This window comes from Melopsittacus undulatus, chromosome 7 (genome assembly GCF_012275295.1).
Source record: "Melopsittacus undulatus isolate bMelUnd1 chromosome 7, bMelUnd1.mat.Z, whole genome shotgun sequence".
In the NCBI taxonomy this organism is placed as follows: Eukaryota; Metazoa; Chordata; class Aves; order Psittaciformes; family Psittaculidae; genus Melopsittacus; species Melopsittacus undulatus.
This window is the reverse complement of record NC_047533.1, coordinates 72,279,790-72,304,204: the sequence shown is the minus strand read 5'-3', so window position 1 is coordinate 72,304,204 and position 24,415 is coordinate 72,279,790. Positions and strand designations below refer to the sequence as shown.

At 45.7% G+C, this 24,415-nt stretch overlaps 4 protein-coding genes across 5 annotated transcripts; all 4 read right to left on the bottom strand.

Moving 5' to 3' along the window:
- Positions 1 to 1,385: 1,385 nt before the first annotated feature.
- Positions 1,386 to 2,339, bottom strand: LOC117436429 (olfactory receptor 8I2-like). Its single transcript, XM_034064482.1, has one exon. The coding sequence runs from the start codon at positions 2,337 to 2,339 to the stop codon at positions 1,386 to 1,388; it is 954 nt and encodes a 317-aa protein (XP_033920373.1).
- A 4,081-nt stretch (positions 2,340 to 6,420) lies between these two features.
- On the bottom strand, positions 6,421 to 7,368 carry LOC101870360 (olfactory receptor 1020-like). The gene has a single exon (XM_031051448.2). It carries the CDS (start codon positions 7,366 to 7,368, stop codon positions 6,421 to 6,423), a length of 948 nt encoding a protein of 315 aa, XP_030907308.2.
- A 5,753-nt stretch (positions 7,369 to 13,121) lies between these two features.
- On the bottom strand, positions 13,122 to 15,145 carry LOC117436484 (olfactory receptor 1052-like). Of its 2 annotated transcripts, none has more exons than XM_034064668.1 (2): positions 15,109 to 15,145; positions 13,122 to 14,062 (listed from the first exon to the last, which is right to left on the bottom strand). In XM_034064668.1, exons 1-2 carry the CDS (start codon positions 15,143 to 15,145, stop codon positions 13,122 to 13,124), a joined length of 978 nt encoding a protein of 325 aa, XP_033920559.1. The 2 variants fall into 2 exon arrangements, with proteins under 2 accessions (XP_033920559.1, XP_033920560.1); XM_034064669.1 differs by lacking the exon at positions 15,109 to 15,145 and adding an exon at positions 14,989 to 15,010 and having other exon boundaries at positions 13,122 to 14,032.
- A 4,180-nt stretch (positions 15,146 to 19,325) lies between these two features.
- On the bottom strand, positions 19,326 to 20,267 carry LOC101871648 (olfactory receptor 5F1-like). Its single transcript, XM_005140106.2, has one exon. The coding sequence runs from the start codon at positions 20,265 to 20,267 to the stop codon at positions 19,326 to 19,328; it is 942 nt and encodes a 313-aa protein (XP_005140163.2).
- Between the last annotated feature and the right edge of the window lie 4,148 nt (positions 20,268 to 24,415).

Here is a 24,415-nt window from a genome sequence, read left to right as displayed (position 1 = left end):
ACATGTCATGAAGACAAGGATGTCTCTTTAAAGAGAGAGTATGACCAAGCTTGTATGGGCACAGAAAGCCCTCCAGCAGGCCCCACATCCAGGCTTTCACAAGACAAGCAGTCACAGCTATTTCCATCACAAGTGATGCTGCTCACTGGCCCAAAGCAAGAAGTGCTCCTTGGGGACCAACCACCTTTCCAGGAGTCATCAGCTTTAACAAGACCTTCTGGGCTTTACCAAGGAACTTTCCTCATCACCACAAAAGCTTCTCACAACACTTGCATGTGACTTACCTCATTCTTCATAACAAGACACCAGAGATTAATTAGCTGGGGAGAACAAGAAAGAAACTTTCTTCTTTGTTAACCAAGTTCACTTCTACAGCTGCCTTGCTTGACAGAGCTGGTCCATGCCCAAAGGCAGTGAGTTGGAGGGTCAGTGTGTTGGCATCTTTGTGTCTTAAGGACAATTTCATGGGCCTGGATCATAGAATCCCAGCCTGGTTTGGGTTGGAAGGGAGCTTAAAGCTCCTCCAGCTCCAAGCCCAACCCCTTCCACTGGAGCAGCTGCTCCAAGCCCCTGTGTCCAACCTGGCCTTGAGCACTGCCAGGGATGGGGCAGCCACAGCTTCTCTGGGCACCCTGTGCCAGTGCCTCAGCACCCTCCCAGGGAACAGCTTCTGCCTCAGAGCTCAGCTCCGTCTCCCCTCTCTTGGGCAGGTTCAAGCCATTCCCCTTGTTCTGTCTCTACAGGCCCTTGTCCAAAGAGATCCTGCAGGTTTCTTGTCATCCCCTTCAGACACTGGAAGCTGCTCTGAGGTCTCCACACAGCTTCTCTTCTCCAGGCTGAACAGCCCCAATGTTATCAGCATGAATCCATACATGAGCTGCTCCAGCCCCTGAGCATCCTCGTTGCCGACCCCTGGACGTGCTCCAGCAGCTCCATGTCCTCCTTGTGTTTGGGACACCAGAGCTGTATCAAACCCTTTGGTCCTTCCCTCAGTTCTTCATTGAGAAAGGTTTATCAAGCAGGCAATGGAGACAGTGGTCACTGCCTTACCTCAAGGATGAGCCTCCTTTTTGGGGGAACTACCGTCATTTAGCACAATTTAGACACAAAACACTATGGTGCTGTCTCAGTCCAGGTAGAAAACAGCTGACCCTTATTTGGACGAATTACTGAAGGCTCAGGCCTTGATTAAAACCACCTGAAGCTGTTTGAAGAAAATGATTTGTTGTGCTGGTTCTCCATACCCTGCACTTGCTGTGTCATCTCCTTGTCTGTAAGAATGAGCAATAGTGAGCAACAAAGGCCAGTAATGATCAGTTCCATGACCACATATCCCACATATTCCTTCCTTACCTGCAAAGCATTGAAGAGCTCCAAGTGTGCTTTCAAAACCTGGATAGATGTGGCAGCAGCTTTCGCTCCCACAGCCTCCTCAGAGCCCCCTGCACCTCCTTGTTCCTCAGGCTGTAGATGAGGGGGTTGAGGGTTTGGGTGAGGATGCAGTAACACAGCGACACCAGCTTTGCCTGATCCCATGAGGATGCCCCATGAGGCTGGACATAGGTGAGGATGGCAGGTGCGTAGAAGATGGTGATGGCAGCCAAGTGGGAGGCACAGGTAGAGAAGACCTTCAGCCTCCTGCTGGCCAAAGGGATGTGCAGGACGGTGTGCAGGATGTAGGTGTAGGACACCAGGATCATCAGGAGAGACACAATGATGTCAAACGCAGCATTGTAAACCTGCAAGACCTCATTAGTGCTTGTGTCTGAGCAGGAGAGCTGCAGGAGGGTGGGCAGCTCGCAGAAGAAGTGGTTGATGCTCCTGGCCTGACAGAAGGACAACCTCCCTGCCAGCGTGGTGTGCACCAGGGAGGTGAGGAACCCCATGGCGTACACCAGCACCATCATGCCATAGCAACGCGCCCTGCTCATGGTAGTGGTGTAGAGCAGGGGCTTGCACACAGCCGAGTACCGGTCGTAAGCCATTACTCCAAGCATGAGGGTCTCAGAGACAGCCATAGCCAGGTAAACATACATCTGAGCAAAGCAACCCCAAAAGGAGATGTGGCTTCTCCCCTGCAGGAAGGTCTGCAGAGCTTTGGGGATGGTAGCAGAGGAAAGGCAAAAATCGATGCAAGATAAGTGGGTGAGGAAGAAGTACATGGGGGTGTGGAGGTGGGGGTCAGTGTTGATGAGCAGGATCATGGTCAGGTTCCCCAGCACCATTAAAGCATAGAGGGATAAGAGTACTGTGAAGATGGTGGTTTGTAGCTCTGGGGCATCAGAGAAACCCAAGAGGATGAAGCTGGAGAGAGCAGTGAGGTTTCCTCCATCCGTCATTTCAACAAGGTGGGGTTTTGGATTGAAATGAAATGAATCAGTGAAATACACCCCTACGAGAGAAACAATGTGGAAGTTTAGTTGGAGTTTAATCCATAAAGTAAATGCAGTAAAAATTGTTGTCTCTGTAATGGTGTGTTTCTGTCTGTAGCCAAAGATCTGAAGAGGTCAAAGAGGTGAAGGAGCTCATTACACAGCCTGAAATTAAAAGAGAATAATTCTAATATGATTGTTATACACGACACTAATGATACCCTGATAAACATCATGTCTATCTAAGAGTAATACAATAAAATCAAATAAATACATCCCCAAATGTGGAAAACAGAAAAGATTTTGTATTTTCTTCACTGATTTCTGAGAATTTTAAGATTTTTTTCCCTCTTTATTGTGTTTTAAATACTGAATCAATGCTCTTCTGTAGCTTCTTTAGTTGTGGTGCATCCTTTTCATCACAACACAAAGCCATGTACTTGAATTTTGCTTTAAGTTCTAAGCGTATTTGCTTTTGAAGAACCCCAATTCTGCATAAGGTTAAGTGAAAGCAGCGGTCTTGGCTCCAGCAGAGCTTTGCTGTGACCGCAGTGAGCTTCCTATGACCAACCCATATATCCACCTGAGGGTGTAAAACATACCAGATACAGACCAAAATGTTAAGGCTTTACTTTGGATATTCTCCGCCAATCAATTCCTCTGCAGATGAATTATCTGATGGAATAACTATGTATGAATGGCTACATCACTGCTAAATTACCACTAAATTTGTTGTATATGGAGTCAGGAATGTGGGGTTTTGAAGCAAACCTATCCCTTCCAGTGCATTTTATTCACACCATGGTCTAGCATAGAATGGTTTGAATCAAAGGTACCTTAAAAGTAATCCAGTCCCAACCTGCTGCCAAAACCCCCACGCTGCATAAGGTTAAGGGAAAGCAGTGCTCTTGGCTCCAGCAGAGCTTTGCTGTGATTGCAGTGAGCTTCTTATGACCAACACAAATATGCACCTGAGGACGTTAAATATATCACCTATAAAGCAAACAGTTAAGGCTTTAGCTTGCATATGCTCATATCCCCCATTCATCCCCTCTGCAGATGGGTTATCTGATGGAAGGTCTAACTATGAATGGCTACATCGCTGCGAAATTACCCCTCAATCAGTTGTAGATGGAGTCAGGAACGTGGGGTTTTGAAGCAAACCTATCCCTTCCAGAGCACTTTTATTCACACCATGGTCTAGCATAGAATGATTTGGGTCAAAGGGACCTTAAAAGTCATCCAGTCCCAACCTGCTGCCAAGAACCCCCACCCTGCAGAAGGTGAAGGGAAAGCAGTGGTCTTGGTTCTAGCAGAGCTTTGCTGTGATTGCAGTGAGCTTCCTATGTCCAACACAAATATCCACCTCCAGGCGTAAAATATATCAGGTATAAAGCAAACATTTAAGGTTTTAGCTTGGATATTCTCAAATCCCCCATTCAACCCCTCTGCAGATGCATTATCTGATGGAAGATCTAACTATTAATGCCTACATCGCTGCTAAAATATTGCTAAGTCATTTGGTCAGGAACGTGGGTGTTTCTGAAGCAAACCTACCCGATACTAGGGCACTTTTATTCACAACATGGGTTATGATAGAATGGTTTGGGTTGAAGGGGCCTGAAAGCTCCTCCAGCTCCAACCCCAACCCCTTCCACTGGAGCAGCTGCTCCAAGCCCCTGTGTCCAACCTGGCCTTGAGCACTGCCAGGGATGGGGCAGCCACAGCTTCTCTGGGCACCCTATGCCAGCGCCTCAGCACCCTCACAGGGAAGAACTCCCTGTTTATCTCCAACCTGAATTTCCCCTGTTCCAGCTTAAACCCATCAGCCCTTGCCCTATCACTACAGTCCCTGAACAAGACTGAAATTCAACATGCCATCCAGTATGTGAGAGGCTGCACACCCAGAGTCAAACTGGACCCAGCACCCATCAAACCCTTTTGTACCTGCTTGGTTAAAGAGGAAGGTGCTGGTGGATGCAGTGCCTGCAGCTCCTGGTTGAACACATGCGATGGGTTGAAGGAGAGATGCTTGTGAGCAGGATGCTGCAGGCTGGCTGGTGGAGGGGTTTTATCTCACAGGAGGCATTACCTCAGAGGCTTGTGTTGTGCAAACTGTTCTCCCAAAGGAGCCTCCTCCATCACATAATTGCTTTGACTTGATCACAAAAATAACCTCTCAATTCCTCTCCCTCCCAACTCCTTCTGGCTGCATCAGCACCTCCAAGAGCAGTTGTGCTGCAGAGACCTGCCCAGGAAGACAGGCCCAGGACACTTTGCTTTGCATTTCCCCATCTATCACATACCTCTTTCTTTCAGTGTTTCCCTCAGGAAGCCCTTTACATCCACAGACATCATCTAATATTGCACTGAAGGGAGCTGAAAGGAAACACAGCAAAGCATCCTCTGTGTGGATGGTTTGCACTGGTCATGGGGAGTCCTTCCATCAGATGCATTTATTTCCATACACTTTCCTAGTGACTGTACAAGAGTTTGCTCAAAAGCATTGTTCTACATGGTTGCTTTGAGGATATAACAGGATGAGCTCAGATTTCCCAGTCTTCATCTGAAGAACCCTGAGTGCTGACGTGTCCTGAAAGCTTCTCCTTGATGAAGAGTCATTACAAAACCCTTACTAGAAATATTAAATGATAACCTTGTCTCAGATATTTAGAAAAGACAAAGGATGGGGCAGATAGAAGAGAAAAGGGAGCTATGAAAGTGTGGGGAAGGAAGAAGGAGAAGTGGCTTTAGATGTTTAGATGGTTTTCTGCTGGAAGGCACCAGACTGTGAGTCCAGGGGATGCACTGGAGGAGGGTAGGGAAGGATTTCTGTGTGGTTTTGAATGTCTTTCTTCCCCATTGGTCACTGGGCTCCACCCAAGGTTTGTGAAGTGGGAAAATCAGTAGAACAGAGGGAGAAATAACCCTCAATCAAAGTTTGGAAAGAAGAAAACTGTGTAATTCAAAGACGATTGAAAAGAAGTACATGAAGGCAAAAAGAGCCACAAAGAATACCTGGGTGTGCTTGTGCAGGGTGAATAATGCAGCTTGAAGTCCCAGAAGCAGAGAGCTGGGTACTGCACTTGCTTCATGAGCTTTGTGAGCGGACCCAGGCCAGCAGCACCTTGGCTGTTGAAGGGGGAGGAAGACCCCAAATCCTCCCTCCCAGCAGCTCTCAGGCTCTTTCCACCCCTACTTAAATTCCCAGCAGAGCAGAGGCTCAGATAGGACTTGTCCCCATTTCCCAGCAGGGCTTTGTTGAGCAACAGACTGTCCCAGCTTTATTTCAGAGCATCCCAGCCCCATATGGGTTGGAAGGGAGCTTAAAGCTCCTCCAGCTCCAAGCCCAACCCCTTCCCATGGAGCAGCTGCTCCAAGCCCCTGTGTCCAACCTGGCCTTGAGCACTGCCAGGGATGGGGCAGCCACAGCTTCTCTGGGCACCCTGTGCCAGCGCCTCAGCACCCTCCTAGGGAACAGCTTCTGCCTAAGAGCTCAGCTCCGTCTCCCCTCTGTCATTTCACATGAGCAAACCTTGTGTTCTGGAGTTGACATACCTGGAAACATCAGTTAGTATTTCCTTAAACCAGAAATAACACCAGAAATCATTTGTTAATATAAAACATGAGGTCAAATACCAACTGGTTTGATGCCAGTAGGGCAAAGCCACCATGTACCTTCTCCTTTTTTCTCTCTGAAGCCTGAAATAAAGTATATTGTTATGTTCAACAACATTGAAATTATAAAATATATTAATTTCAAATAATATGTAAGTAACAATGATGCTGGACAACAACTTTCTTTCCAGTACAGTCACTGTCATGTCTCAGGCTGCAGCCAGAGAATCCTGTCCATCCCAGTACAGCATGTAGCCTTGGTTTAAGGAGTAGTGTGTTTTCCAGGTGTCATGCTTCCTAGTATGTTTAGTCCCTAATTTTTGAAGGTTCTATATCCACCCATCCTTGAAGGTACAATATTCAATCATCCTTAAAGATGCAATATCCAGCCTGCTTCTTCTCCTCACCAGGGCAGTGTAGCCCTTTCCTTTCAGCTGACTAGGAACCATGAATGGACTCTACTTTTTGCTTTCCTCATGGCCTTCTTCATATCCACGTTTCTTAAGCTATAGATGAGGGGGTTCAGCATGGGGACAGCCACAGAGTACAGCATGGAGACCACCTTGTCATGCTTCGAGGACTGTTTGGAGCTGGGGCGCAGGTACATGAAGAGGGAGCTGCCATAATACAAAGCAATGGAGATGAAGTGAGAGGCACAGGTGGAGAAAGCTTTGCGTCGACCAGCCACAGTCGGCATCCGCATGACAGTGGAAAGGACCGACAAGTAGGAGATGAGGATGAAGACCGTGGTGCTCAGTACATTGAACCCCACCACAGCAGAAACCATCACCTCAATGGCATGGGTGTCAGAGCAGGAGAGGGCTAGCAGGGGTGGTCCATCACAGAAGAAGTGATTGATCATCTTGGACCGACAGAATGGGAGACAAAATATGGAAACCGTGTGTATGGTAGAGCTGATCACGCCAGCTAAGTAGGCACCAGCCAACATCCCAATGCAAAGCCTCTGGGACATGACTGTGGAGTAGAGAAGGGGGTTACAAATGGCCATGTAGCGATCGTAAGCCATAGCGGCCAGCACATAGCACTCAGTGGTGGCACAGGTTGCAAAGGAGAAGAGCTGAGTGGCACACCTAGTGAAGGAAATCACCTTCTTCTCCACTAGAACATTCAGCAAGGCTTGTGGGATGATGGTAGAGGAGTAGCAGACATCCAGGAGAGACAAGTGGCTGAGGAAGAAGTACATGGGGGTGTGTAGGCATGAATCCATTCTGATTAATGCAATCACTCCCAGGTTTCCTATGAAGGTAACTACATAGATGACAAGGAATAAGACAAAGCACATCACCCGCAGGTCTTCCCTGTTTGTGAGGCCCAGGAGAATAAACTCAGAGGGGGATGTATAGTTATCTTCAACCATAGTGAACCTGTAAGCAGTTTGACTGTTTTATGTCTTTAAATTGAAATGCTGAATAGGCCCAAATCCCTCAATAATGTTAAGAATGTCAGGTTTTGTCTATCAATCAGTTACACCACTTTAAGTCAATATAGTGTATGTATACATATACACACACACATACATATACATATGTCAATATAAGGTAAATTCTCTTTGAGAGAGGGAAATACCAAGTTCCCAAGGCAGGTCTTGGCTAAACACCACAACCACCACCAACACACTTGGAAGCAAGTGGATATTTTAAGGCAAGGAGGGAGGGCAACACCAGAATGAGTAAACTGCAGGGTTCCTCATAGTTCCTCTCAAGCCATTGACACATGGAAGTCCTTGAATTCCAGAGTAATTGCTGGGAAAAGGGAATTATTTCTCCTCTTTTGGGTGCTGCCAGTCCAGTGTGAGCACATGAGAAATAAATAGCTGTTCTCTGTGTCCCAGGAGCAGCTCTTTGAGGGCAAATGTGGCTTTCCTTAGGGTAGGATGGTGCAGAGCCAGGATTTCTCACCTCACTTTGCTTTAGACACGATGCCTAACTTGGAGATAAAAGATACGTTCAGGCTTGATCAAAGATAAATTCTCCCTGGGAGAAATCAGCAGCTCCTAAAATCACAGCTTACGACAGGTAAAATAAATCCTCATTGATTTTTCCTGCCTAACATTAATCATCACTTGACAGAGTTACACCAGAGAGCAAAGCAGGAGTGCGCATTGCCTGGTATCTGACAAGCAGAGCCATACTGAAGAGTCATCACTATTTGATGACCCATTGCTGAAGGGCTGAGGTGCACCTCCAGAGCCAGACTCCTCATTTCAGATGTCCTATGAGCAACGCATGTGGTCTCCTGGTGGTATTAATGGGGATTTAGAGCTGCTTTTCACTGCTCACATAGAGATGCCAGAGGCAAAGCAGCTCCTGAGACATCACCACAGAGCTGGAAGATGTGACCCAAGTAATGAAAATCGAACTGGTTGGGTCTGGGGCTCAATCCTCCCCCTGAAGCAGCATCCACCTGCCCAGACACACACATCTCCTGCCATTGGAGAACTGACTTGAAGCTCACAATTAACAAAGGCTCACCCTCACTTTTTCTTGCTTGACAAACCAACTGCTTGGTATGAAGCTATCCAAAGTGCAGATATGAAACCTGGGAAGTTTATAAGGCTGCAGCTTGTGCTATACACAACAACTTCCCCCCCAGCAATCTCATCTCCCTGCAGCTTGAACACACTCACTGGAATGGAGATAAACTAAAAACACATACCTTGCCACCCTCATTTAGATATTATCCATGCAGGTTGTGGGTCCACACTCTGCTGAAGAGTTAACTGAATATTTACCCCTGTATTCCTGGAAAAAGGACCTCCATTTGTGGCTTTCCTACTCCGATTTGGTAAGATCTTGTTTTTTGGCCAAGGTTTCAACAAAGGACTCACCAAGCAGACTTGTTGCCAGTGTTATCCAAGATGTAACTCTTGACATTATGGATAGGAGAACGTCCAGCTGCTGTGGAGACCCTACAGCCAAGCAAAACCTTGCAGCACAACCTGCTGGTTAGGTAGCAGTTAGCTTGTTCTCATAGAACCATAGAATCCCAGCCTAGTTTGTGTTGGAAGGAGCTTAAAGCTCCTCCAGCTCCAAGCCCAACCCCTTCCACTGGAGCAGCTGCTCCAAGCCCCTGTGTCCAACCTGGCCTTGAGCACTGCCAGGGATGGGGCAGCCACAGCTTCTCTGGGCACCCTGTGCCAGCGCCTCAGCACCCTCCCAGGGAACAGCTTCTACCTAAGAGCTCATCTGTCTCCATTCTGCCAGTTCAAAGCCATCATAGTGGATGCTATCCTCAAGGTCTCAGTATAGGAACAAGGGGAAGGGGCCAGCTCTATAGAGCTATAACACAGTTTGGATAGCTGCTCTTTCGAGAGTCTTACAGCACAAACTGTCTAATGAATGAAGAAAAGGATCGTTTAAAATGTGAATCAAAAGAGCCCCATGATCACACCACCAGCATCCTTCTGGTTCCTCAAGGTGATGGTTTCTGCTGCCCTGAAATAAAGCAGAGGGGATAAGGTTTGCTACAAATCCTGGGGATCCTGTGGATGCCACAGGACAAAGCAGGGGTTTCATATCAGGGATTTCTTCCTCTTTGCTCTCAGGTCCAGTTGAAATGAGTTTTAATACTCACAGCTTCTCCAGACTCCAGCCAGAAGGGTAATACTGCTCTGTCTTCTCCCATGCAGCATCTACCCATCCTTCCAGAGCCTTGTCCATGTGGTATTCACAGAGCCAGGGATAAAACAAGCCAGGGAATTACACATTAACCACCAGGGAGCTGTCAGACCAGGCAAGGGTCAGCCCAAAGGGCTCCCAGGAGCCAGGTCAGGATACACCCAACAGGGTTTAAGATTAATGGCACCAGAAGGTGTTATTTGAACAATACCAGCTCCAAATTGTTGCCTTTAAGAGTTTTATACAGCCTTCAAATATCCCCACAGGTGGTTTAGTACATATTAGTATGTAGTGTGTCATATCCGTATTCAAAAACAAGATTACCTCTTTGGAAGCACTCTTAGAAGCATTCAACCCTCAGTGGAGGAGAAATCCAGCTCTCCTTTATCTCAGTTTATGCTGCTATTTAGAATGAAAATATAAAAACACAACTTCCTTTTCATTTTGATGCAGCTGCCTTTACTTTTCAATCAGAAATGTTTCCTTTGCTGTGCTCCCAAAGATGAGAGGGGGCTGCAGGGCCTTCCAGGAAGGGACAAAAGTCACCTCTTTGCTCCCAGAAAGCCCTAGTAAGGAATGACCCTGGTTATTCCTGCCTAGCATTTGATGTTCCATAACAAAAGGTGGGGTTCCTACCCCATACAGGTTACCAGGATGGATCCACCAGTAACCCAGGAACTTGGTTACTGTATAGGCATCCTCACCCATTTAATTCAGCATCAAAGAGCACCTAAATAATCCCAGCTGCTCACCTGGGATTGTTTAGGTGGTGATGGGTGTGATTTACATACATCAACAACAAGGAATTAAATCCTTCACCTACATGGGATAGAAGTTGAGGCCTTACCTGTTTTGAGATCTGATGTGTTTTCATTTGCTTTCATTATAAAATCTGGGATGGTTTTGTCAGGACTAAAGATGTGCAATGGGGACACTTTCTGAAAAGGATCTGTGGATCTATAGGAAACAACTGATGGAGAAGGGAGTCATTTAAAATACCAGGAATTAGCACTTCAAATTGTGTCTGGACAGCCCAGACTATTTAAGAGAAAAATCATTTATAAGGCAGAGTGAATTTGATGTCCTCAACATCAGAATGACATGGATCAAGTCCAGAGGAGGCCACGAGGATGCTCAGGGGCAGGAGCAGCTCCTGTTTGGAGCCAGGCTGGGAGCACTAGGGCTCCTCAGCCTGGAGAAGAGAAGCTGCATGGAGACCTCAGAGCAGCTTCCAGTGTCTGAAGTGGGCTACAAGGATTCTGGAGAGGGACTCTTCATTAGGGATTGGAGCAATAGGACAAGGGGTGATGGGTTCAGACTGGAGCAGGGGCAGTTCAGGTTTGATGTAAAGCAGAAGCTGTTCCCTGGGAGGGTGCTGAGGTGCTGGCACAGGGTGCCCAGAGAAGCTGTGGCTGCCCCATCCCTGGCAGTGTTCAAGGACAGGTTGGACACAGGGGCTTGGGTGATGTAGTCTGGTGTGTGGTGTCCCTGACCATGGCAGGGGGTTGGAACCTAGGTCCTTTCCGACCCAAACCACTCTATGTTTCTACAATAACCTACATTTCATACAACCTGAAGCCTCAGCCAAGAATTGCATTAGGAAAAGTGGGGTTTAAAGCATCCTTTCTAAACGTGAGGGGACTTTGAAGCTGTTAAACCATCTGACATTGCTTTAACAGGGTCAGAAAATAAACTATCTACATAGGATCAGCCAATTGTAGAGGCAACATGATGGCCTTAGTTTATTTATCTATTATTGCTCAGTTTCCTGGGCAAGAACAGGCCACTTGGCTATCCAAAGCTTCCCAGCATGTAAGAAAAAGGTTTTGTCTTAAATAAAAAGGAGTGGATATTCCCAACAACGTCCGATAGATGGTGGTGATGTATAAGAAATCCTGATCCATGATTTTCTAGCCACTTACTGCAAATCTTCTACCTTTTGATACCTAAAGGGACTCCTATAACCATTTTGCACCTCTCAGAGGTGACCACAGAGAGCAATGATACCAAGAAGGAACAAAAATCACATAGGAAAAGGAATGGATTTTGTTCAGAAGTGGATGAAATGCAGCTTTTGAGGGGGAAATGGGCATCTAAAAAGCAGGCATATGTGGATACTGTCATGTCCTGCTGGTAACAGTAAGAGTCAGCTTCAGGCTGGTAACTTTAAGAGTAAGAATAAAGAATAAGAGTAAAGAATAAGAATAAAGAATAAATAAAGAATAAAGGATAAAGTATAAATAAGAATAAAGGATAAAGAATAAAGTACAAATAAAGAATAAAGACTTATTTCTTAGTGCTGGCCAGGGTCACATCCCTGTTTGGGTTATTTTCCCCTGTATTAAAGAGTGTTTTTCCCACTGGTGATGCCACAGCTCAAGTGACCACAGGTGGAAAATCTCCATCCAGGACTCAGCCAACCCTTACCTATCAGCCCATCAGCTCCAAATCCCCTCCCGGAGGAGCTTGTTAACACAATTGGATCAGGAACATCTCTCACCTTTGAGTGATGAGCTGCTAAAGAAATAGGGAAGTTTTGGGTGTGTGGGGAAACCCTGTGGTGACTGTTCCCCCTGGTGGCATGGCTGTTTTATAGCAACCAGGATATGGGGGAGCTGCAATTTGTGCCAGGAATTACTTCTTGCATAGCAAATAAAGACTTTTGGTTGGGTTTTTCCATTACTTTCAGTTTTCCTGTTGTTGCAGGGTGTTTGTTTCCATGTTTGCTTTGGGTTTCTCTAATCCCCATTGCCTCAAACCAAAGTGCAACTCTCCTGCGGCAAACCCTACTGATAACATTCTTGCCTTTGTTTTTAACAAACCACAGTGGGGATAAATTAGAAAACTCATTAGAGCCTCGCTTAAAGGCTTTGAGAAAGGCAGAACTTGAGGAGGAAAAATGAAAGGATGAAGTTCTACAGCTGCCTGAAAAGAGGTGGCAAAGCCCAATTTGACTGTGATTTAACTCAGCAGCCTGGTTCCCAACACAGACCTGGTGAAGAATTCGTGTTTCACTCACTTGGCTCATGCACGATATCCCATTGATCCATAACTGCATTAAAACGTCAGATTGGTCATTTAGCTCTTGGGTTTCCATCCTTCCTGGGAAAAGCCCATACCAGCTGGGCCCTGCCCACCCCATAAATCACTGAGACCCCAACTAAACTGAGGCAAGGAAAATAAGTATCATGTGTGTTGGTGTTTGCATTTAACACAAGAATATATTGTGTTACTTATAAATATATACTTTAGGAAGCATTTAATATTGTGTTTTTATATATATACACATATACATATGTGTTTATGTGTATAATTTGCCAGTCATAGGAGCAGTGACCTCCTAGATATCCTTTCTGAACAATAACTATGTCCTGCTGACTTCATCAGGTTGCTCCTGGCCTCATTCAGGCAACTTCTGAACATGTCCATGGGTGGAGGCTCCACAGCCTCTGGGACAAATCCTCATGTTACCCATATCCCTGGATCAGGGTTTTCAAAGCCTGACTTTGATTCTTTCTGCTGTTCTCCTCAGAGCATCCTTCATCTCTTTGTTCCTCAAGCTGTAGACGAGGGGGTTGAGCATGGGGATCACCACCGTATAGAAGACAGAGACCACTTTGTCAGTGTTGAGGGAGTAACTAGAGCTAGGGCGTAAATACATGAAGATGGTTGTTCCATACAACATGGTGACCACAATCAGGTGGGACATGCAGGTGGAGAAAGCTTTTTGCCTGCCTTCAGCAGAACGGATCCTCAGGATGGCAAAGAAGATGAAGATGTAGGAGACCAGAATGGCAGAGATGGTGCTGAGCTCAATGACACCAGCCAAGGAGAAGAGGATCATCTCATTGATGTATGTGCTGGCACAGGACAGAGCCAGGAGAGGAGGAACATCACAGAAGAAGTGGTTGATGACATTGGAGCTGCAGAAGGGCAGCCTGATGATGAAGGTCATCTGGATGATGGAGTTCAGGACACCCCCAATGTAGCACCCTACCACCAGCCCCACACATAACCTCCGAGTCATGACAGAGGAGTAGAGCAGGGGGTTGCAGATGGCCACGTACCGGTCATAGGCCATGACAGCCAGCAGGAAACACTCAGTTGTCACAAACACGATGTAGAAGAAAGCTTGACCCATGCAGCCAGCAAAGGAAATGGTCTTCTTCTCCAATAGGAAGTTCACCAAAGTCCTGGGGGCTACCACAGAGGAGAAGCAGATGTCAATAACGGAGAGGCTGCCCAGGAAGAAGTACATGGATGTGTGGAGCTGTGGGTGACCTTGGATGGCTACAATTATCCCTGCGTTGCCCACAAGGGTGATGGTGTAGATGAGCAGCAACAACACAAAAAGGGCTGCCTTCATCTCCGCTTGGTCACTGAGACCCTTGAGGATGAACTCTGCTGCTGAGCTGTGATTCTGCTCTGCCATTCAGGGCTTTTGTATCTGCCAAGGAAGGAAAAAGTCTGGAAAATACAGGACAGTGGAAACCATGCCTTTATTTGAACTGGAATGGGATAACTTAACAATTAACACCCTGTGCATCGAGGGCATCCCCACTATTCATTTCCAAGGAGCTACAGTGGAATGGACTGCTCTGTGGCCATCTGCTCCAGGCTTGCCCTCCTATGCAGCCCAAGGAAAGAGGAAGCCCCTTCTGAAGTGAAAGCATCCCAGCTCCCCCAAACACCTTTCATTTGTATCACTGAATCCCATTTGGTACCTACAAGTTTGATGAGACCAGTGGCTACAGCAGCAGAGAGGGAGTGATGTGACACAAACCAAGCCATCAGCTCTGCCCCTCATCTCCAGTGATTCAGTTTCTCTGAAGACAGCTCTGATTTTGGCAGCTGTTTCTGGCTGTAACTCATATAAGCCTAAAAGTACTGTAGATTTCCCTTGGTGGTTTTGGAAAAGTCACTGAGATGAAGGAAAAAGAGCCTTTAATTTGCTGGGAATTAAGGAAAGAGAAGGAAAAGGGTGATGCATGACCCTAAAATTCATTTGATACATGAAGAGTTTAATATTGCAGTCTTGGAAATGCTGGGGAAGTGAAGCCAGGAGACTATGAGCAAATTTTGGGTCTGAAGATGTTATTCTCCTAGTACAGTTCAGAGAATATACAATTAAGAGGAGTCAACACCGTAATGAGACCATTGAGCTGTGCTGAACCAAACTCACTCAACACTGGTTGTCTAAGTTAGGCACTAAGTTAAGCTGCTCAACCTCATGGAAGTGTGAATTACAGGTTTCTGCCGCTGATAACATGAAGGTTCAGAATAAAGCAACTAAATCTTTACAGGATTAAAGATAAGAACAAAAATCTTACCCCACCAGATGAGTGTCAGGACCAGAAGACTCAGTGAAGATCCATTTTCCATCAACAGAATATTTCTTCATAGAAATATTCTTTACATTTTAAGGTGAATATCACTATTTCAGGGTCTGTGGCTAGGTTAATCTTTCCTTGAGAGTTTTCTCCTCTCTTCTTCTCCAAGGCTCCTTAAAAATACCATAAGCACCATGATAAGCACCAGTGCCTAAATGGGCTACAAGAAAGACGGAGAGGGGCTTGGGACAAGGGCCTGTAGGGACAGAACAAGGGGAATGGCTTGAACCTGCCCAAGAGAGGGGAGACTGAGCTGAGCTCTGAGGCAGAAGCTGTTCCCTGGGAGGGTGCTGAGGCGCTGGCACAGGGTGCCCAGAGAAGCTGTGGCTGCCCCATCCCTGGCAGTGCTCAAGGCCAGGTTGGACACAGGGGCTTGGAGCAGCTGCTCCATGGGAAGGGGTTGGGGTTGGAGCTGGAGGAGCTTTAAGCTCCCTTCCAACCCAAACCAGGCTGGGATTCTATGAGTACATCCCAGCAGGAATATTTAATCTCTTTAAACCAACAGAGAGGAGAAGATCTTTACCTGGCATAAATCTGAGCAGTCTCTCCATTTGCTGCAGAGATTTCTACCAGAGCAGGGCTAACCTGGACCTTTCATGGTACAGTCTCACATACCTGTGGATGGAGGTCACCTCTTACAGCTGCAAGTTCTCTTCCACATTAGATGACACTGGATATCTGCACAGCAAATCAAGGGGATTATCTCTTGAAGCCATCCTCCTAAGCTTCCAAACAAAAATGTCTCTCCTGAACCTTCAAGTGCTTCCAGCCTATTTTCATTAGATGTTCTTCACTTGCAGCAATGTGTTGCTTTTATATCTCTCCCTGAAGGTCTTTGCAGGCAACTTGGGGTACAAGTGTTTCTCACAGCTTCGGCTACAGTTCAGGTCTCTAAGACACATGCATCTCGATTGTATATTGCTGGCCCCTGAATGAGAACCCATGAGTCACAACAGCCTAAACTACTAATAAAGGCTTAGCTATGCACACAGGCTGATGGAAAATCTCTTCTAATTATTGTCACAAAGATCTATAACCCATTACAACACTCAGCAGCCTCCAGGGACAGGAAAAATAGAGATCCAAACAAACACAAGTTATTCTTCTTGTGAAGAATCAAGGGGGAGGTGAGAAGGTGCAGCCAAAGGGCAGTCTATTTCAATTATCTTAAACACCTGCTGCAAGCAGCTTAGGTAATTACCTCGGGGTGGATGCCTGAAGCAGACAGATGAAGATGAAGGCTGACCCAAGCTTCCAAGCACTAGATGAGCCTGAAAGGCTACTGATGGTTAAGAACAGGGTGAGGGTCTGTCCAGGACCAACTTGTCAGAACATGACTGATTGTCCATTAGACCTTTTTACTATGCTCCAGGTACTTCCAGGAGTATCTCAGCTACCCATTTTTGACTCCTTTTTGCACAGAGTCAGGTCATTCCAGTGCTCCACCTCTATTGCAAGAACCAAACCCATTTCATTACAGCCTGTTTTAAAACGGGTGATGTTAATCCAGTTCTTTCTGCAAACGTTTTGGGAGGGTTGTAGCAGTAAACTGATAGTGTATTCATGGTAACTTCAGTGTCATTTGTCTCTGCTCAACACACTCAATAGACACCAGATTCTTCCAGTGTTTGCAGCATTTTGGGGAGTTTACAATTCACACTGATTCTTTCAGTATAGCTGAGTTTTCCTTTTATATAATAGAAGCCCATTCTTTAAGATTAGACTGACAACATGAACAGAGCCATATTTGGATCAGCTTTGATCCATAAGTGGGATTTATTCATCCATCAGTTGCCAACAGCATTAAGCATTGGTATATGAGGCAACTGTCAAGAGTCTCTTTGCAGTCAGTAGAAACGAAGGTGGTGGCTCAGCTCTTCAGACGTGGGTGTCCAGGACTGCCAGAGACCCACCATACATCCCTCTGCCCCCCCAAAGGACACAAGCCATACCTGCCAGACCTGTGTCCATACATCCCATGATATCTCAGGGGGAATTGGATGGATCAATAGACTCTATGTAGCCCAAAGGAGGATTTGCCATGTCCAGAGAAGAGCCACACATGGTCACATGAACAGACTAAGTTCTCCATCAGAACCAGAGAACACCAGGTAGGAAGGGACATCAAGGATCATCTGGTCCAACCTTTCTAGGCGAAGCATGATCTAAGCTAGATGTTCCAGCACCTTCTCCAGCTGAAGCTTAAGTGTCCAATGTTAGGGAATCCATCACTTCCCTGGGGAGACTGTCACTGAGCTACTGATTTGTATCACTGAGAGCATAGGGGACTGGCTGAGAGATGGACACATGGGATGGGTTTGGGCTCACCTCTCTTCAGTTCAGCGTGACATACAGACTGGCACATGAAGTGTCCCAGGTTATCTTCCAGCCTGTGAACTCCAGTGGTGCCATTCAGTTTGCCAAAGGAATGGGTGAGAAACACTGCAGGACTCACTGGAGCCCATGAGCTTCTGGAGGAAACCATTAACGGCACCAGCACAACCAGCAACACCCTGCACCAACAAACCCAGCTATGGATGGAGAAGAGCAATGCAGACAGCTGTGGTGACCCCAGAGGAGTGTTTGGTTGGGTTTAGCTTCTACAAATGGCAATATTTTAACAGCAGGGTTTATAATTGGGAGGATTCTATGCCAACACTTTCACCAGTGATTCCTGTTTGTTCCCACTTTATCATCAGCCCTTCAGATACAGCTCAAAACACCTTCCCCTTCCCTGAAAAGGTGAATAAAAACACATATTCCAGTTATTGCCAGAATAAACTTATTTTGCTTCTTACAACAGCATGACAAGGAGGAAAAACAACTTGTAGAAAGCAGGTACACAGTCATCAGGTTATTAGGTATAAACCTTCAAAGTGTTTATCACTAAATTCCTTGTCTTGTATCAGCTCTGTTGTGTCTGAGGATGTTTTGAGCATATTCATTTTCCTCTTATAATGAAGGTGGTAATGGAAAGGAGGAGTTTCAAATAAAAAATACATTGAAGTTATATAGAACTGAAATCTGACCTAAGGAAGTGCTATGACCCATAGGCTGGGTGGGCCTCAGCCACCTGAAATTCAGATGTCCTGAAGTTAAATATGTCAGAATCATGATACATGTTCTATATGCAGCTGATATCTTTATATATCTTTATTATATCTTTATGCACCATCATTTACTTGAGCCATTTCCCATGGTGATTTTGCCAAGGTCTTTAGTTCCTTCTAAGGAGGAGACTGAGATCAGATGTAATGTCTACTTATGAAACTCCACTTTTGGCCAGTTATATCCCACAACTAATGGTCTTGTAGATAGAGAACTACATGCTTAGAGGAAAAAGAGATAATAAACGTAGAAATAAGAGTTTTATTGCAACTAATGCAGCATGGCTTTACTGTACATTAAGTTTGAATATATGTACTGAACAATTCCACTCAACAGTACCTTTAGGAACCATCACTGTCCAATCCTTTACACTGTATATTAACAATATCATTTGAAGTATTTATTCACTATAAAAAGCACTTTGAAGGATTAAAGTGCAGCAGGGAAATCTTCAAATACCTTTGAACATTGTTTGATGGGTCATCGATTGGTCTATGATTATGGAAGAAGATTCCAAGAAGTTCCTCTCAAACTTCCCTGTTTCCTGCAGCTTTAGGGAACTTTTCTTCCTCCTCTCTCCTCCAAACCTCCTTGGTCTGCTCCGTGTGTTCTCCTGCATGCTCCCATATGTCATAGGGATTACCTGGAAGCACTGAAATTCACCTTAAGTCCATAGATCACATCTCATGGCTGGAAGAGGTACAGCACTTGGTAGAGTGTCCACCACACTGATGAATGATGTCCAAGGTGTAAGAAACCACAAGTGGGCTCTGGCCAAAGACAGATGAGAAAATAGTCCAAGTCCTCATCAGAAATCTCACAAATGGGTTATTTTAACAGGACTGAGCCTTGTCATCATATTTCCCTTCAGGAAAGAGTCAGTTTGGGGTTGCTTAAGCAGTGCCAGGTACACGAGAAAACTCAACATATTCTTGCCTCCAAATATTCAGGAATAAGCTGGACATTTTAGCATGTTTCATCACAAATCAACCTTTGGTGGCTCTTCAGTGAGTATGTGTTTCTCCTGTCATGAAATACACTATCAGGAGTCAAATGTACAGCAAATTAAGCCCGCATCGATAAAGCTGGTCTACAAAATGGACAATAATAGATAGAAGTATTATCACAGCTTCTCTCCAACCTCAAAAAGACTCCAAACCACCAACCCCATTCCCATTACTGCCCAAGTGTCAAACTATTTACCCCTTTGGCACGAAAATAACCATTCTCCCCACTGTTCTCTTCAGAGCATTCTTTACCTCCTTGTTCCTCAGGCTGTAGATGAAGGGGTTCAACATTGGGGTCACCATCGTGTAAAAGACAGAAACTATTTTGTCCCTGCCCAGGTTGTAGCTGGAACTGGGCCGTAGGTACATGAAGATAAGGGTCCCATAGAAGATGGTAACAACCATTAGGTGCGATGCACAGGTACCAAAAGCTTTGCCCAGCACAGAGCCTGTCCTCAGGACGGTGAAGAGGATGTGGCCATAGGAGATGAGGATGACTGATATTGTGGTGACCTTATTGAAGCCCCCAAAAGCAAATAGCAACATTTGATTGAGGGAAGTATCAGAGCAAGCCAACTTTGAGAGTGGTGGCCCATCGCAGAAGAAGTGGTCAATGACATTGGGGCCACAGAAGGACAACCTCAATGCAAAGCCTGTGAAGATGGCTGAATTAAAAAGCCCAACTGCATAGGACCCAGCTAAGAGGGAAACACAGACCTTCTTGGACATGAGGATGAGGTAACGCAAGGGGTTGCAGATGGCAACATAACGGTCATATGCCATCCCAGCCAGGAGGTAGCACTCTGTGATTACAAAAGCAGCATAGAAATAGAGCTGCAGGAAGCAGCCAGCAAAAGAAATAGTCTTCCTTTCAGACAAGAGGCTCAGCAGCATTTTGGGTGTCACCACAGAGGAGTAGCACAGATCCAAGAAGGACAAGTGGCCGAGGAAGAAGTACATGGGGGTTTGAAGCTGGGAATCAAGCCAGACTGCAGCAATGATGCCAAGGTTTCCTATCACGGTGGTGACATAGATGAGCAGGAAAAGCACAAAGAGGGTAACCTGGAAGTCAAGGCAATCTGTGAACCCCTTGAAAACAAACTCTGTCACTGTAGTACAGTTTTCCCAAGCCATCAGGGTCCAAGAGGCTCCCAGTTCCCAGACAGGGGGGTGGTTTCCATGAGCTTGGTTATGATGGCTTAATCCCTTGCTTAATTATTAGTGGGGTTTAATCCTGTACTCTGAGATAATGAAGACAATAAGAACACTGCCAGGCACCTTGGCAGGATGCTTAGATGGTCCATAACCACCTATCCATGCAGGGAGTCACTGACTACATCTATCACTCAAGTTCTTAAACCAAGCTTTGAATATATCTTCTACCTTCACACACTGCTTTCAAAGGAAGTCTGAAGCCAACAAAACAAGTTTTCCCTTGGACATCACCGTGGTCTTCACTGTTTCCATCTGCCTGCAGTTTTCTCCACATTAAGGGAAGAGCAGCTCATGTTGACTGTTCTGATAATACACAAAGTAAAGGAATATTAACTTTCATGCTGCTTTTCAGGTTGATGATGTCCCAGAGACTCTTTTCATTACCCCAGGTAGCTCAGAGTCTGAATCTGTTGCTCTTTAGTCTAAGTGCTCAGAAATAAAAGCAATATGTTGGTTTTCATTAAAAACCACTGATTAATAACAAGGTTAGTGGCTACTCTGGGGGCTAAACTGCATTTCAATAACTGCTCTCATCTCATAAGAATAAATACATAGAATAGACAGAAGGGCACATGCATTTATCTTTCCTTCTCCAGTATCTTCCATCCTCACTGATGACTTGTTAAAAATGTGCTTTTCCCTTTAATTTCTATCATTCAGCTTACATTTTAAGCAAACAGCAAAGACTTTCAAGCAACTGATTTCATGCCAGATTAAGCTTAGGAAGTAAAACTTCCTTTTAGAAAGGATTTATAACATAACCACGTATCTCAAACACAGACATATGAGAGGAGTTTAAATCTAGTTCCACCACCATCCCCCAAAACAGTACCTGAGATGCCACTTCTGGTTTCCTGTTGAAGACTCAGCCTCTTTCAGGCTGAACTATTATTGTGCCCACCTCTTATTCCTTTCTCCAAGGAAATCATTCAAAGACAGAACCTGCACCTTATCATTGCTGAGGGGGAGCTAGAAAGGCAGCAATACACACAAATAGAGCATATCCTCTTAAATTCACTTGAAATTGTGTATGCTGATCTCTTAAATAGGATAAAATACATCCCCCAAAAGGATTGTGTCAGGAGAGGGGGTAAATACATAAGATACTAAACATTTCTGCTGTACATGTTTATATTTGTCCCAGTATAACCATTACCAGTAAGCAAGGAGATGTTTGCAATGAGAAAAGGCAATTTAAGCTCCTGTGACAATCACTGCTACATTACTTTGGCATTGCCCCTAAGCAGATCTTCCTTGCCCATTTCCATGACTGTTGCACAGAAGCATCTCTGTCTTGATACAAAAAAGTATTTTTCCACCTTCTAGCTTGTTTCATGAATCAGAGGTTGAGAGAAGAGATTTTGTGATTCAATGATGCTGTGCTTCACCATTCCATGAAATCCTCCAAGTCTCCTTTCCTTCTCTGTTTAGTTGTACATGGTGTTGGCTGTCCATGTATGGCTGTGTCTCCCAGAGGCTCATGTCTTCACTATTTATTGCTTTCCAGCTTAGATGGTTGAGATAAGCTGCCAGCAATCTCATTGGGCAAATCATCCCATGCTAATCTTGTTTTCTCCCCCCTTCAAATATAATTGGAAAGTTCCCTTAGTGACTTCACAAGCCAGATATCTGGAGCTATTACTTCCTCAACCCCTGAGATGGACTGTCTTCTGGGAGCCAGAATACACTGAAATCAGAAATTGCTGTGAGGTTATTGGCAAAGAGCATCTCTTAGTAATGACATCTCAGCACCCTGTAACTACAGAAACATTCAAGCTGGAGAGCTTTATGAGTTTTTACTAAGACTGGAAACCCATTACCAGACCACAGTGTTACACACTGTTGTGCTTTAAACCAAGTCCACAAACACCTTGTTCACTCACTCCCCCCCTTTCTCCCCCAGCTCCCGGAGATTAGGAAGGAGAATCCAAAGAATGTAGCTACCACAGGTTGAGATAAGCACAGTTTAATAGCTAAGGCACAACACAAATCACTACTGCCATTACTACTACAAATAATAATGATAAAGCCAATAACAAGTGAAGAGAATACAACACCTCACCAGCCACCAACCCATAACTCACCCCACCCTGCCTGACTGAGCACCGACTGATACCTCCTCCATCCCCCCAGAGCTCCAGCCCTTCCGGGTCTCTCCCGGTTACATCCTGGCCATGACGTGCTGTGGTATGGAATACCTCTTTGGCTAGCCTGGGTCAGGTGTCCTGTCTCTGCTTCCTCCCTGGCAGAGCATGAGGCTCAGAAAAGGCCTTGGACAAACCAAACATAGGAGCAGTAACTCAAAACATACTTGCTATCAGCAACCGTTCCCAGCCCAAAAGTCAAACCACAGTACTGCACCAGCTACCAAGGAGGAGATAAATGACTACTACTGCTCAAACCAGGACACCCACCTATTCAAAAACATTCTACAATTACATTTAGGAAATGGAGGTGATACTAATGACCAGAGAATAACACTTGAGCATAAAGTTCAAGTGATTACTCTAATTCTCTCACTGAATAGACTCTCTCCTATTTTGCCCATTCATGGATATGGTCTGGATGGAGAGGGACTGGCAGAACAGTGAGCACTGGCTGGGCTGTTGGGTGCAGAGGTTGATAGATTCTATCCTGCAGGAGGCTGGAGAGTACCACAGGGGTTTATCTCCCTAACCTATCTAAACTGAACAGAAGGAGAGCACCACGGTGTGCAGGGACCATAACACAGTACCTGAGCAAGAGAAGTAGGGCAGGAACAGAGACCTGGGCCAAGTGCAGCCAAGACAAGCAAGTTGGGGATTACAAGACAGGTCCACAACCAAGCCAAAACAGATCAAATCAATCCCCTGGTCAAGTTTAAGTCCAGCATTTGCCAGGAAAGTCCATGAGCAAACCTAGGTCTAAGGATCATCAAAGGATTTCATAGGTGTGCACACCTCCTGCTAAACCAGAAATCCTCAATTCTAGTCCAACCACCTTGGCCTGAGCTTAAATAGAGATGTTGGGAAAATGGGCAGAGGGTGAGGATGGAGCACCAGCTGAGGCTGCTCAGGGGGATAACGGCCTGGGACAATTCATCAATGCCTCAAACTGCCCATTTCTCACCCTTCAATACAGTGGAAGCCCAGAGTCACCAGCTCAGCTCTTGGACATCCAGGCACTGCATGTGGATAACCCTAGTGGGGATGGAAAACTGGACTGTCAAGTGTGCACAGAGGGAAAAGAGCAGCTCCAGAGAAGGAGTCACTTGTGCTTCATGTCCCTTTTGAGGACTGTGTGCAAGATCTGGAATGTCTCTCAACCCATTCTCATTGTGTCAGTCTGTTCAGACCAAAACCTTTGCATGGTCCACAAGTATGTCCGAAGCATCCTATGAGCCCTCATCACTGCTGCTGTGCAGCTGTGCTCAGGCATGGCTCATCCATGCCATGTCTCTCAGATGCCCAAGCACCACAATGCCTTTCAGAGGTGATTTCACACCCTTTGCTTTTGCTTCTCTTTGTTTTCCTCTGCTAAAGCATGAGCAGCCCTGGAGGCTTCCTCCCAGGAGAGCACATGCAACTGTATTTACAGCCCCAGCACCACAAGCTGGGCTCTTGCAGTCTGGCAGGAGCTCACCTCTCTTCACATCAGGAGCTGAACAGAGCTGATGCTGGCACCTGGATGTTCTCTGCTGCACTGGGGATAAACCCTTGACTCCCATCACTCTGTGGCAGAGAGAAGGCACAAGAGGTAACATCAAGACAAAGCAGAGCCTCACCTGCATTGAGGTAATGGGCTTGCTTCTTTAGGTCCTTTTTACCCCTTTAGTAACGCTGCATCAGAAATCAGCCTTACCTGTGTGGGTTTTCTTTATAAGAAAAGGAAGCAATTGTTTCTGCAGGTTGTTTTCTTTCCCATAGGCAGCTAACGCAAGATGCACTGAATTACTCAAGAGTTCAATGAGGATGAATCTTATTTTGTTCTAAAGAAATGCAACATTCCAGATTGTCAGCAGAATGTAGTCACTAACAAATCAGCACATTGTAACATCAACTCCTTTTTAATGCAAGCAGCTGAATGCT

Bases quoted from the DNA above. Each gene is read 5' to 3' on its own strand.
- LOC117436429 (XM_034064482.1), bottom strand. From the start codon at position 2,339: ATGACGGATGGAGGAAACCTCACTGCTCTCTCCAGCTTCATCCTCTTG.
- LOC101870360 (XM_031051448.2), bottom strand. From the start codon at position 7,368: ATGGTTGAAGATAACTATACATCCCCCTCTGAGTTTATTCTCCTGGGC.
- LOC117436484 (XM_034064668.1), bottom strand. From the start codon at position 15,145: ATGGTATTTTTAAGGAGCCTTGGAGAAGAAGAGAGGA. The intron at 14,063-15,108 runs GAAAACTCTCAA...TACAAAAGCCCT, and splicing joins CCTTGGAGAAGAAGAGAGGA to GAATGGCAGAGCAGAATCAC.
- LOC101871648 (XM_005140106.2), bottom strand. From the start codon at position 20,267: ATGGCTTGGGAAAACTGTACTACAGTGACAGAGTTTGTTTTCAAGGGG.